Raw genomic sequence first — 14,148 nt, forward strand, 5'->3', positions numbered from 1 at the left:
TTATCATTTATTTGTATTGTGTATTTCCCTTGTAGGAAACCACACACACACACAGACACCTGTGTTTATAGCCACAGGAATTGAATTGTGAAAATAAAGTGCCTCAAACCAAACCTCAAGCTCCTTCTTCCATAGTCTGGGACAATTTGGCCTTAAGTGGTGTTCTGGCTAACACACCGGGGTGACCGTAGTGCTAAAGACTGAAGTGCTTCAGTGACAGTGGGAAGGAAAAACTCCCATTTAAGAGGAAAAAAACTCCTGCAGAACCAGTCTCAGAGAGGGGCAACAATCTGGCACGACTGATTGGGGGTGAGGGTAGAAGGACAGGACAAAGACATGGTGTGGAATAGAGATGAATAATAACTAATAATTAAATGCAGAGAAGTGATGCTTGGTTTTGGTTGTTTGTGGTTTTGTAATTTGTGCCTATATAGTTTATAGTTTGGTTATAGATAACTTCATGTTCCTTCAGCCTTGTCTCTCTTTTGGTGTGTCAAGTTAATCTTGTGTGCACATTCAGCTGTGTCTCTCTTCCCGTTTTCTTTTGGCAAGTGTTGTTTCTTCCATCTCATTTGTTTAGTTGTCTCCAGCTTGGTTTCCCACCAGTTCCCACTCCCCTCATTACCTTGTCTTTATATTGTCTGTGCATTCTGTGTGTTTGTGGAGTCCTGTATCCTAACTAATCTCTGATTTTTATATCTTCTGTTTTTGTAAGTATTTTCTTAGATTCTGGACTTTGTTTATGTTTTGATCTATCAGCATTAAAGCTCGCCTTGGTGTTATTGGTGCTGCTCACCAACTACAAACTACAAATGAATCGACCTCTCACACAGCCTTAAACATGACAGGCATACAAATCTAGTTGTAGCAAAAATAAAAGGAAGTGCAATAAAAGATTTTTTATTCTTTGCAAATTTGCATTTTTTGAATATCAATACGAAAAAAAATTATTGGTGCTTCAGATTTTGCCTTTGAAAATACAGTAGAACAAGCTCTGTATCAAGTCATCAACAGATAATTTTGACCAGCAAAACATTTGTAATCACACGGGGCTAAAGCAGAGGAAAGCACAGCAGGCCTAACAGCAAGAAAAAGAAGCCTGTGGGCATTTTCTGTCCAGTCCCACTGGTTTCTGTACTCTTGTTTTGTAGCTGCCTCTTCTGACCAGGTGTTAGATGGCAGCGTTTCATGTTTCCAGCTTTGTCCCAAACCAGCATCTCTGCCTGAGTAGAGCAGCAGCTGGATGTGTAGCTCACAAACAGTGGCTGAGCTACATCCAGCGACCATTCTGAAATATTCAAAGGGGGGCCTCCTGTCTCTAATCTGGCCTTGTGGCTGTGTTGCTCTTGGTGGTGATGGTAGTCTCCATTTGTTGATTTATCCCTCTGTGTCTGTTGCAGCTCAAGGCCAGGCTCTCCAAGGCTGTCCTCTGAGTTTGGGGTACTGTGAAACAAAGTCAGAATACCTTCACCTCCCTGTAGCTGCAGAGCATCAAGGCCAGAGTGTCCGATATCTGATACAGACAGAGACACACTCCAGCTAGTCGCGTTGCAAATTGCAGAACAGTTAGATTGGACTCGTGCTGCAGAGCAGGATGGTGGGGACGTGTCTGAATCCTGTAGGCAAGAGAAAATCATCATACACACAATAAACCAAAAAGCAAGTTTTCGGCAGAATATCCTGCAGTTGTTCTTATTGCTCACCTGAGGGACCACAGTCAAGTAGGCCACTGCATAATTTGAGTCAGCAGAATGAAGATCATTTACAGTCAGTGTAAGGGTGACTGTCACCCCTGCCTGAGCTGTGGCTGGAGTCTGGAGGTACACCTGGTCACGAAAAGACCTTTGTTCTGCTACAAGAAAGCTGAAGGGAAAAAACATGAATTGTTTTTCAATTAAATGATGGCTGGTTCAAAACTCTGTGCCAGAGTTTTGAACCAGCCATCATTTAATTTATATTTTTCTTAAAATGCGAAATAGATGCAAGGTTTATTCTCCTTTCTTTTAGTAGTCTTCAGGAATAGGTTTCCAGGCTTCTTAAAAGACATTCAAAGGTCTTCTTTGAATGCCAGCTGCCTTTTGTTCCACCCTCTGTCAAGATGATCCCACACTGCTTCAATAATGTTGAGGTCCAGGCTCTGGGGAGGCCAATCCATGACTAATAGTGTTCTACTTTGTGTTTTTCTATCCAGGTATGCTTTTAATGCACTGGCAGTGTGTTTGGGATCATTGTCATGAAAAATTAAGCCACTGCCAATCAGGCCCAAAATGGAATCATACGTTTCTGTGTTCTTGCATCAATTTTAACAAGATTCCCAACACCAATGGCTGAAATGCAGCCCAAACCATGACTGTAGACACTGACTGTTGTCATTCCATAAGACCTGTTACCACAGATTTTCAGTCCATAATTTGGCATATCTAAGCTTTTTCCTGTTTCCCTTCTTTGGGGATGGCTTCATGACGGCCTTTATAGGCATCTTTATCTGCTATGGATAGTTAAGTGGGCATGCCACTTCTTCTTTTGTCCTCAATTGGTCTAGTTTCCTCACACTTTTTAATGACACACTGCACAGCATGGTGCTAAGTTTTCAGCTAATAGTTCTTTTGAATCATCTTGTTGGTACATTTTTGTTGCTGTTTCACAGTGTTATCTTTGAAATTTTCATTAGAAAGAAATGGGAACAGATGATGTGTTTTAATAACAAAGTGCATAAAGTTATAATTTAAAATTGGTTCTTTTCCCCATCTAAAGCACAAGTGCACACTGCAATAGATGCACACCCTTAATATCATATCCACTAGAAAAAAGAAAATTAGAAAGCCAATCTGATAAGAAGGGCAGAATTGAGGGGTGACTCAAGACTTTTGTACATAACTGTATAATTTAATAACTGCTCTAAAAATAATTTTGCATTACTTAGTTTAAATAGTTTGCAAAGGTGAGAGAATGCCAGTGAAGGTGACAAAAGAAGCAGGATGGCAGTCTAAGTTCTTTGTAGTTTGCTTTGCACCTGAGCAAGATGTATTTTCATTTTGATCTACCTGTGGGGCCCTGTCATATGAAGATATCCACAGTCATCATCGGCTGTCAAACTGAAGTTCCGTGCTGCACCGTGGTTTTGGATCTCAAAGTTCACCACGGCACTCTGACCAGGCACGAGGTCAGGAAGAGAAAGCACCTGAATAATGTGTGAAACAGACTGTGTCAAAAGTGCACGGACCACTGGTCAAAGAAAGGTCATCACCTGACACCTCTACATAGATACTGTAGGTAATCAATAACTTATAAGTCTGCCATCTGGCCCTGCAGAATTTAACGAAGCAAGACAATAGAGTTTTACAGAGAAAACTGTAAATCCAGAAAGTATTCACAGTGCTATACTTGTTCTACAGTTTGCCATGTTACAGCCTTTTCATCTCAGAATTCGACACAAAACATCCCATACTGACATTTTGGGGTTGTTTTCATTTTTCTCATTCTTCTTTGCAGAACCTCTCAACCTCCATTAGGATGGATGGGAAGCATCAATGCACAGTCATTTTCAAATCTCTCTAGACATGTTCAATCCGGTTCTAATCTGGTCTCTGGCTGGGACACTCCAGGATTTAACAAAGGAGTGGTCTTAGAGAGTCTTTATATGGTCTTCATATGGTCCACAGCATGAAGCTACCACCAGCATGCTTCACTGTAGGGATGGTATCAGTCAGGTAATAAGCAGTGATGAGAAAAGTCAGATTTTTTAACCAGAGTATTTCGTTTCTCATGGTCTGAACACTTTTCTGGTGCCTTTTGGCAAATTCCAGGTGGGCTGTCATGTGCTTTTTACAGAGGAATGGCTTCTGTCTGGTCACGTTACCATACAGGCTTGATTGGTGGATTGCTTCAGAAATGGTTTCCTTCTAGAACGTCCTCATCTCTCCACAGAGCAATGCTGAAGCTCTGTCAGAGTAACCGTTGGGTTTTGATCACTCCCCTGACTAAGACCCTTGTACCCTAATCACTCTGGTTGGGCAGGCAACCAGCTCTAGGAAGAGGCCTGGTGGTTCAAAACTGCTACCATTTACGGATGACGGAGCACACTGTGCTCACTGGAAACTTCAATGCTGTAGAAGTTTTTCTGTAACCTTTCCCAGATCTGTGGGTCAGAGGTCTTGGACTTCATGGCTTGGTTTGTGCTCTGACATACAGTCTCAAATATGAGACCTTATATAGATACGTGTGTGCCTTTCTAAATCATGTTTAATCAGCTTAGATCAGTTTTGCAATTATAATTAGTCATAATTAGTTATAGAAATATCTGACAAATGATCAGTGGAAACAGGATGTGTCAGAAGGCTGCAAATGCTTATGTACACGTTATGTGTATGTGTATATATGTACATGTATATATAAAAAAAATATAAAAAATATACACCCATCTCGCCCCTGCGGGCAGTTTATCCTTCAAGCTCGGGTCCTCTACCAGAGGCCTGGGAGCTTGAGGGTCCTGCGCAGTATCTTAGCTGTTCCCAGGACTGCGCTCTTCTGGACAGAGATCTCCGATGTTGTTCCCGGGATCTGCTGGAGCCACTCGCCTAGCTTGGGAGTCACCGCACCTAGTGCTCCAACTACCACTGGGACCACCGTTACCTTCACCCTCCACATCCTCTCGAGCTCTTCTCTGAGCCCTTGGTATTTCTCCAGCTTCTCGTGTTCCTTCTTTCTGATATTGCTGTCATTCGGAACCGCTACATCGATCACTACAGCCGTCTTCTTCTGTTTGTCTACCACCACTATGTCCGGTTGGTTAGTCACCACCATTTTGTCCGTCTGTATCTGGAAGTCCCACAGGATCTTAGCTCGGTCATTCTCCATCACCCTTGGGGGCATCTCCCATTTTGACCTCAGAACTTCCAGGCCATACTCGGCACAGATGTTTCTGTACACTATGCCGGTCACTTGGTTATGGCGCTCCATGTATGCCCTGCCTGCTAGCATCTTGCACCCTGCTGTTATGTGCTGGATTGTCTCAGGGGCATCTTTACACAGCCTGCACCTGGGGTCTTGCCTGGTGTGATAGACCCCAGCCTCTATGGATCTTGTACTCAGAGCTTGTTCTTGTGCTGCCATGATTAGTGCCTCTGTGCTGTCTTTCAGTCCAGCTTTGTCCAGCCACTGGTAGGATTTCTGGATATCAGCCAGCTCCTCTATCTGCCGGTGGTACATATCGTGCAGGGGCCTGTCCTTCCATGATGGTTCCTCGCCTCCCTCCTCTTTCTTGGGTTTCTGCTGCCTGAGGTATTCACTGAGCACGCTGTCAGTTGGGGCCATCTTCGTGATGTATTCGTGGATGTTTCTTGTCTCATCCTGGACTGTGGTGCTGACACTCACCAGTCCCCAGCCCCCTTCCTTCCGCTTAGCGTACAGCCTCAGGGTGCTGGACTTGGGGTGAAACCCTCCATGCATGGTCAGGAGCTTTCTTGTCTTTATGTCAGTGGCTTCTATCTCCTCCTTTGGCCAGCCTATTACCCCAGCAGGGTACCTGATCACGGGCAGGGCGTAGGTGTTGATGGCCCGGATCTTGTTCTTACCGTTCAGCTGACTCCTCAGGACTTGCCTGACCCTCTGCAGGTACTTGGTGGTTGCAGCTTTCCTAGCGGCCTCTTCATGGTTCCCATTCGCCTGCAGGATCCCCAGGTACTTGTAACTGTCCTCTATGTCTGCAATGTTGCCTTCTGGTAGCTCGATCCCCTCAGTTCTGACTACCTTCCCTCTCTTTGTTACCATCCGACTACACTTCTCCAGTCCGAACGACATTCCAATGTCATTGCTGTATAGCCTGGTAGTGTGTATCAGTGAATCAATGTCTCGTTCACTCTTGGCATACAGCTTGATGTCATCCATGTACAGGAGGTGGCTGACAACCGCTCCGTTTCGTAGTCGGTATCCGTAGCCAGTCTTGTTAATGATCTCACTGAGGGGGTTCAGGCCTATGCAGAACAGCAGTGGGGACAGAGCATCTCCTTGGTAGATCCCGCACTTGATGGTGACTTGTGCTATGGGCTTGGAGTTGGCCTCTAGTGTTGTACGCCACATCCCCATTGAGTTCCTGATGAAGGTTCTTAGGGTCCTGTTGATCTTGTACAATTCTAGGCATTCCAGTATCCAGCTGTGGGGCATTGAGTCGTAGGCCTTCTTGTAATCAATCCAGGCTGTGCACAGGTTGGTCAGCCTGGTCTTGCAGTCTCGGCTGACTGTTCTGTCTACCAGTAGCTGGTGTTTTGAGCCTCTGGTATTCTTGCCAATCCCTTTCTGTGCCCCGCTCATGTATTGACCCATGTGCCTGTTCATCTTAGCCGATATGATGCCTGACAGGAGCTTCCATGTAGTACTGAGGCAGGTTATTGGTCGGTAGTTGGATGGGACCGGTCCCTTCTTGGGGTCCTTGGGGTTCAGGACCGTCCGACCTTCGGTTAACCATTCCGGGTGTCTCCTCCGAGAGACACCTGGAATATATATGTATGTATATATATATATATATATATATATATATATATATATATATATATATATATATATATATATATATATATATATATTGGAATAAGGCAGGCATGACAATGTTGTGTAACAAGTGAACTGATGTGAATACTTTCCTGATACACTGTAAGAGTGCAAGAGTGCTTTACGTTTATTGTGCAGTGAAATAACCGAACCAAAACAATTTCCATTTAAAATATAGGAAAAATTGAAAAATAGATGTACATAACAGAGTAACGGAGATGAACTATAGTAAACTTGGAGTAGAAAGCAGCCTCTGTCCTCTTCAGCATTATTGCTAATGATTACCTGTATCTGAATGTGAGTGGGCTCCACCATCTCTGTGGAAACCCTCTCCAGTTTGTTTCCTCTGCTGTCCTGGCCTGAAAGTCTAATGCAGAAGGGAACTCTGGGAACAGGATCCACCAAGCCCACCAGCTCCTCCAAGGAATAGATAGATGAAGAGGAGGAGTTGAGCTTCACCTGCTGAAGACTCTCTCCTTCAGCCCCCAGCAGTGTTGCATGACTAAAAGATGCCTCTTCATCTGAACCCAGGCCTGTAACAGCCACCACTAGAAAGGCAGGAACACCTGAAAATTAGAAAGGTATATTCTTAAACATATTGTTTACTTACAAATCCTCATTATTGTGTAAATTTATCAAAATCCCTCACCTGCTGTAGGATTACCATCAACTCTGGCCAGACCCGGGTGTGTCTCATTGGTTACAATTGCAAAATAATACAGGAAGTCTACACCGCTGTCACCTGGTGGTGTAGATCAAAAGACAAATCAATTTTGAAAAATGTTTAAAAAAAAAAACCTCATACCACAGTAAAGCTGCATTTGAATTGAAAATGAATATCTGCCAGGTGATCTGCTTGATGTACTCGATATTATTTCTTTTACCTATGACATTGAACGTAAGATGCCCATCGCTCTTGGCTTGCAGTTTCCATGGGCCTGGCTGTAAAGGAGGAAACAGGTTGATACGGTACAGTCCCTGAAATTGCTGTAGCACTGCTAGGGGACCTTCTTCATTCAACAGTGACTGACTCTGGTCTGAGAAGAGAAGCATAAACAGCTGAGCTTATTTTACCCTCAAATCACAAAGAAAAAAAAGTTAAAGAATGATCTTTGCAAGGTAGCACTTTAAAGTATGTGTGATAAATCAAGGGCGTAATTCCCCTGTAACTAAACTGAATTTCAGTGTAGTGTAAATACCTTTCAATATTTACATGTAAATATAATTATACTGCTATTTAAAAGAAAATATGCTGAAATTCAATTTAATTACAGGGAAATTGCACCCTGTATATGATATTTCAAGCAAATGCAAAGTACAGTACAAAGTGCAGTGTCGTGATGGAAAAAAAAGCTAACCCTGACTTCATAGCTGATGTTAATATGATGTGAGAATTACCTGATGGACTGGTAAGGATACACTCCGTCATAGTGCCAGAGACATGTAGGGTGACATTTTTTACCGAGCTGTCAACTCTAAATGTATGAACGGACATCAGGTCTTTGTGACTTTCCACATGGAGGAGGGTCACCTGAGGTAGGAGAAGAAAAATAAATTCTGATAGGTAATGAAGGTAATGAAGAGTAATTATAAGTGATATCATTATGAAATTAAAGGTATAAAAGAGAAATTAGTCAGCTTGCTGGAGAAGAAACTTATAAAAAAATATATTAGAAATACACTTCGTGATATAACTTTTTATAAAATCTGACACATTTCTGCTCGTCAAAAAGCTGCAGCTCACATAGACTGCTTGATTAAAAAAGATTTACATGTGCTAACTGTCATGTAGAAAATGAAATTGTATTGTTTCTTTCAACGCTTTATAAGCAGCAGTTGCCATGTTTGTTCTCTGTGAAAATTAAAGCATTAGGTCAATGGAAAATTTCATATTTAATTGAAACTGTCTAATATTAAATGGTTGATGAATTATGAAGGTGGGAAATTAAGAACACTAGAATGAGTGAAGTTAACACCTGCTGTGAGCTAATGTACTACCTCAGTTCCTTAAATAACTTGCTAAATTTGTTTGGAGTGAATTTCCAGTAAAGAAACTTATTTTGGCACCTTGTCAGCTGCTGTGTTGTCCTCCACTATTGTGGAGACCCTGTGTATGTCAGAGTTGGTGGTGAATATTGTTAGTCCTCCTGACAGGGAGGACAGTGAAGAGTAGAGATTAAAACGATCAGGAGATAAAGGTTCTCTACTTCTCCTCTTCCTCCTCATTAACCTGCCTCGTCTCTCTTTGGTGTAGTTGGGATCTTCAGTAAGGAGAAAAGTCACCTGTAGCGAAAATCAGCATGAGCTATAAGTACACTGACATACAGGTTGCTTTACTGCAGTCCCCCTGTCCAAAGTAATTTCACAGTGAGCAAGAGAAGGCAAACAAGAGGGGTTCTTCCAATCTTTCAATCTGACTGCATGTTATTTTTGCTCCTTATTAGTATAACTGCTGGATGAATTATTTTCTTTGTTAACAAAACTGTCTTTGGTTAAAAGGTCTCATGGTACAATAGCACCACTATGTGGCCAGTCACAAAAACTACAATTCCATTAAACTTTTAATTTTCAACTAGTGTAGCTGCTTCCACCTGCCGGCCACATAAGGCAGGTAATCTCCACCAGCTTTCAGCAGGCACAGTTTCTCCAGGAAATTCTTATTTCCTTTAAAACCCTTCTGAAAATGCAATTCACGCAGAGCTTTCTTTATAAATATACATACAAACAGAGCTCTATAACCAGTAGCACTCACATCAGATGAAGGCTTTTATTGTAAATTTTTGAAAATCTGAGAACAGGTTCTTAAACAGCAGCTCTCGATTGGTGTTTGTCTTCGCTTTCAACCTTAAAGCAGCTCTGATTTTTGCTAAACACAATGCTATGTGACAAATGAAAAAAAAAAGACTTCCCTTCAACGGTGCATATACCTTGCTCTGTTTCTCGAGGGAGAGGGCCTTCACCACATCGAATAAATGGGCGTCTTTAGGGGAAGCGTCAGTGAACACGAAGATCTCGGACAGAGGTGGACTGTGAGTGAGTGCCAGCTAATAACAAGAAGAGAGCAAGTTAGTGGTGGCATGTCCAATCTATACAACTGTATACACACACACATGCACGCACACACACAACATCACTTATTCTCTCTGAGTGTTTAGCGTCTAAATGTACCTGAATAGCAGAGAGGCACATCTCTGGTTCATCTCCTCCTCCAAGAGCCATCAGGTCCTCCATGTGCTGCATGAACTGGCCTGGATCATCAGTCTCATATACCGGTCCTACTCCTGCACAGTACAGTAAATATAAATGCAGACTGTGATAAGGAACAGCTTGTTTGCAGTCTTTATAGACCCTTATTGTCTATTTAAAAAATATTAACAGTGCCATAAGACTTTAAGCTATCAAGAGGCTCTGTTTATAAGTTATTATATTAATATATTATTTCTCATTTCATTGGTTTCATGGAAGTCACAGAAGTTCATACAGTCATTCTTTGAACTGAGGGAAACATATGGCACAAATCTGGAGGCTCACTGTTGATAGAACATACAGTAGGCATGAAATATATATAATCAGAACTATACCCTCTACAGAAGTATATATGTGTATAATGGGAAACACAATCACACATTAACAGGGGGCAAAAACCTCTACAGGTTTATCTGTTATGACCTGCAGGTACTTTTTACCACCAGCTGTCACCTGGATCATGGAAGGGGACGAGCACGAAGGTGCCGAGTTGCCCCGGGCTGTTGGCTCGGCTCTGTATGATGGATTGAGCCCGAAGACGAGCAGCGTGGATCTCCTCAAACATGCTGCCTGTGGTGTCCATGACAAAAACCAGTGCAGGAACTTGCTTCACACTAAAGAGTCTTCAAAGAGAGTTCATCAGCATTTAAAGACAGTCATTTCATGCAGCACAGGCATCACCTGAATCTTGTAACAAGTCTACAGTTCAGGGAGCTTTAACAGTGGTTTAAACTTACTTGAGAAAGTTTCTGTGGCCCACAGAGTCTCTGAGGTCTCTCAGCACAGTCAGGGTGGCCTCAGTAGCCAAAGTGGCAGCTTTGAGATGGAGGTAATGATGAGGAGAGAAGAGAGGTGAGGTGCTGTCCTTGTTGATGCCCCCTTTGGCGCCCAAGTAGCGGCTGCTGTCTAGAATACCTCCATGACTGCATTTGCCTGAAAACAACAACAACGACAACGTATTTACAGCTTTGTAGATTGAAAAGTAGTTGAAAAAGAAAAGTCTTTAAAATATTTTAAAAACCAAATGTGTTTATTTATTGCGCTTTTGTAACACTTTGCCTACAGGCGGCCGAGGTTTACCCTGAGGTTTTGGAGGAAAAGTGCTGAAATATCCAGTGGTGAGCAGCTGAGAGTTTTCCTGTGTGGTTTTCAGTCTTGGCAGAAGGTTGTTTCGACAGGTGGTACTGAAGCACTCCATACAGGTAGGTGTGTCTTCTGAAAGCAGAAATGACGAAGGCTTTAGTTTTTACATTTAAACTTTTTTTGCAATGTAATAATGAATATATTATATTGACATATGTACAGCCAGGTTTCCAAAACATTAGGAGTCTGTGTTAAATGCATGACCAATAGAAATGATAGCTGATTTCCACTGAACCATTTAAAGCCACATTTGAAAGAATGTTAAACATTAGTTTGGCTGGTCAAGTTAATTAGTAAAGATGTGGAGTGCTTTATGAGACTTGATGGGTCAATAGTTAAATAACGTGGATAATTATATATGTGTGTGTGTGTGTGTGTGTATGTAGTGTATATGTGTGTATATACATATTCACACTGAGTGACACATTGAGTTTTGAAAAAAAAAAACCACATTATATAAATATTATATTCTTTTAAATGAAACATTATGCACCCTGCCTTCCTCGGTGCTCCAGCTACTGCTTTATTTTTTACATCACTTCCATTTTCCTGGCAAACTAAACACTGACATAATTGCTCCGATCCAATCATTTTCCTTATTTTGTTGAGTCAGTCAGCCTCTGTTCTGCCTAGTTTAAATCTCAGCACTCAGTCATTTTGCCTTTCAGATTCTCATTCATGAAACCCACTTCCTTTTCATCTCTGCCTCCCCCTTGTCACTAATAGCATATTAATCGAATTGTTAAATAATAACTGAATGATCTATATATGATGAAATACATACTATACAGTAACATATTAAAAACAGATTAGACCACAATAGAATGACATCTGAAGAAGCAGCAAAATCAGTAGTAGGAAAACTGTGGAAGAGCTGTAACTTTAACATGTGAAGCTATGCAGTATGATGAAATGATGCAAAATGAAAAAATTCTGTAAAGCTGGTACGTCAGTAACTAGTCTTTTCAAGAGGACCTTTACAATAATATGTAGATACAACTAAATTTGTTTTTTGTGATTAAATGGGCCTGTAATGTTACATTCATGAATCACCTTTAGCTACAGGCACGGCAGGCTCCTCTGGCTGAAGCAGATGGAGGTAAATAGAACGCTGGCCCATCTCCACCCAGTTACTGTGGCTGTAGAAGTCCTGACATAGCAGATGTTCAAAACAAGAACATAGCCAAAACATTTCACTTCATGAAATATCTCTAAGGTTAAGCTAACCCTCCCTCTATTATTAAAATTCAGCTCTGTGTGGCAGATTACCTGCAGTGAATGAAATAGCTGACCCAGGCTATGACGGGCACTTTGGTACTCTTTGGCCCGCACTGAGAGCACAGTGTGGGTCCAGAACCGTCGTAGCATGACCGTGGCACTTTCAATATGCTCTGAATCAAAGTGGTAAACTGGGTTAGACCTTGTGGAGCTCCGGAAGTCCGTGGCTGCATTGGATTTCACCACCTCTCCCACAGCTCTCCAAAATCCACGGCCCAGTCTGATCTGCAATCGTTAGACCAGGACTCATAATTTGAAAGAAATGCAATACGTCTGTGTTCAAATATCACCATAGGGAGAAAGAGCGATTCAGTTAAATTTGCATACTTATTTAAAGCGGTAATTCAAACACTTTGTGAACCACTGATGCTGCATTACTCAGTAAATCTCCTGACTGCAAACATGACCTCACCTCCTCTTTATCATGGTTTCCATGGTGTTTTTTTAGTCCCCTCAGAGTCTCCAGGGTAACATTTAGAATGGCCCGCTCTGTAATGTACTGGTGAGTGTGTGAGTCCCAGGACAGAGTCAGCACTCTAGACCAAAAGTCAGGGAGGAAACCCTCGCATGGTAAAGCCAGGAGAAGAAGGTAAGGGAGGGTAAACAGGTGCACTTGCCTCCCCCAGATTCCTCTGTGCTGTGACATTGTGCTCTGGAGGAAAGAGTGAGCAGGCCACGTCCTACCTGCATGAAATAAAAACTAAATGTCATTTGCCTGATATCAGTCTTGTTAAGCTTCATGATTTTGTCTTTTAACTGAAAGCATTTGAACTGACCCGACTTCTATTGTTCAGTAAAGTTTTGTGCTAATTTGATCAAGCTGTGCCACTCAACCATGCGTACTATTCTGTCATCACCCGGTCCTTACCACCACCCCCGACAGCTCCTCTCAGATTTTTCTCAGCCTTGCCTGTACAGAGCCTCCTATTGTTTTTTTCATCTTAATTCAGATACATTCTTTGGGATTGTTCTCACAGTCTGTGCTTTCACGAGGAGAGAGTGCAACAAAGCACAAGGCCTATAAAAACAACCAGTTCCTTTTACTCTGTCACGGTCTCAATTAAAACTCTCCTCCTTTCACAGGATTGATTCAAAGACAGTCATTCACTTTAACATTTCACAACACAAAAACTTTGGTAGTGTTGGTCAGTTTAAGCAATCGCTTGCCATTTAACAACACAACTAATCTATTTTTAACACTAGCCTAATACGTTAACTGACTCCAGTGCAAAAATGAGCACTAGATGAGCATGAAGTATGAGTTACTTCATACCATACTGGTTATTTTTATTAGCTTCCACATTAGCAGACAAATGCAAATATTTCTTTAGAGCTGTAATCAGAACCAAAGAACTTGGTAAAAACAGTCTCACCTCAGTTCATCCTGTATGTCTAGCTCTGTAGATCTGTTTGATCACGTAGCACAGCATCAAGAGTACAGAGAAACGCCACAACACAGGCTTGTCAGTGGTGAAGCAAATCACAACATTTCCGTCTTTGAAACAAAATAACAAAGTTTTCACATTTGTGCGTCCTTGAGCTCTTGTCTCTTATGTGCTACTCAGGGATATAGAAACCCTCCCACCCCCCACAAAAAAAAAACAGGACCTGAATATTAGAGGCACTTTCTTCAGATGAGAGTTTAGGTGATACTGCACAGTCTTGGGTGTGCTTCTTAGCTTTAGGGGTGCACTGTGGGGCAAAAGATATCTCATCATAGCTCCCCATTGCCCCTCCTTATCTCCCCATTAAAGGACGGTGCATTGATTCACTACAATAGGGCTGAATATATTACCAGTCAGGGTGTTCAACTAAGGCCTACCCCAACCCCCTCTTTGCAATGTATCACACTCTGTGTCCCTCACAAAACAAAACAAAAAGCACTTTGCAAAGGCGTTGCAAAGAGGGGAATCAGTTGCTAGACAACTCCAAAGA

At 42.1% G+C, this 14,148-nt stretch overlaps 1 protein-coding gene across 2 annotated transcripts; it reads right to left on the minus strand.

Annotated features, from left to right (window-relative positions):
• Window positions 1-957: 957 nt before the first annotated feature.
• On the minus strand, window positions 958-13,873 carry vwa7 (von Willebrand factor A domain containing 7). Of its 2 annotated transcripts, none has more exons than XM_063492856.1 (17): window positions 13,587-13,873; window positions 12,626-12,893; window positions 12,205-12,438; window positions 11,989-12,085; window positions 10,873-11,007; window positions 10,530-10,725; window positions 10,246-10,415; window positions 9,715-9,827; window positions 9,474-9,590; window positions 8,614-8,829; window positions 7,945-8,077; window positions 7,431-7,583; window positions 7,196-7,288; window positions 6,832-7,112; window positions 3,045-3,181; window positions 1,704-1,863; window positions 958-1,616 (listed from the first exon to the last, which is right to left on the minus strand). In XM_063492856.1, exons 2-17 carry the CDS (start codon window positions 12,857-12,859, stop codon window positions 1,053-1,055), a joined length of 3,033 nt encoding a protein of 1,010 aa, XP_063348926.1. In that variant the 5' UTR covers window positions 12,860-12,893; window positions 13,587-13,873; the 3' UTR covers window positions 958-1,052. The 2 variants fall into 2 exon arrangements, with proteins under 2 accessions (XP_063348926.1, XP_063348924.1); XM_063492854.1 differs by having other exon boundaries at window positions 12,626-12,897.
• Window positions 13,874-14,148: the final 275 nt, after the last annotated feature.

Source organism: Pelmatolapia mariae, linkage group LG14 (assembly GCF_036321145.2).
Source record: "Pelmatolapia mariae isolate MD_Pm_ZW linkage group LG14, Pm_UMD_F_2, whole genome shotgun sequence".
NCBI classification, from domain to species: domain Eukaryota; kingdom Metazoa; phylum Chordata; class Actinopteri; order Cichliformes; family Cichlidae; genus Pelmatolapia; species Pelmatolapia mariae.

Coding starts and splice junctions, on each gene's coding strand:
- vwa7 (XM_063492856.1), bottom strand. CDS start 12,859: ATGTCACAGCACAGAGGAATCTGGGGGAGGCAAGTGCACCTGTTTACC. Junction 9,828..10,245: donor CGTCCCCTTCCATGATCCAG/GTGACAGCTGGT, acceptor TGTACTGTGCAG/GAGTAGGACCGGTATATGAG. Junction 1,864..3,044: donor CATATGACAGGGCCCCACAG/GTAGATCAAAAT, acceptor TTTTCCCTTCAG/CTTTCTTGTAGCAGAACAAA.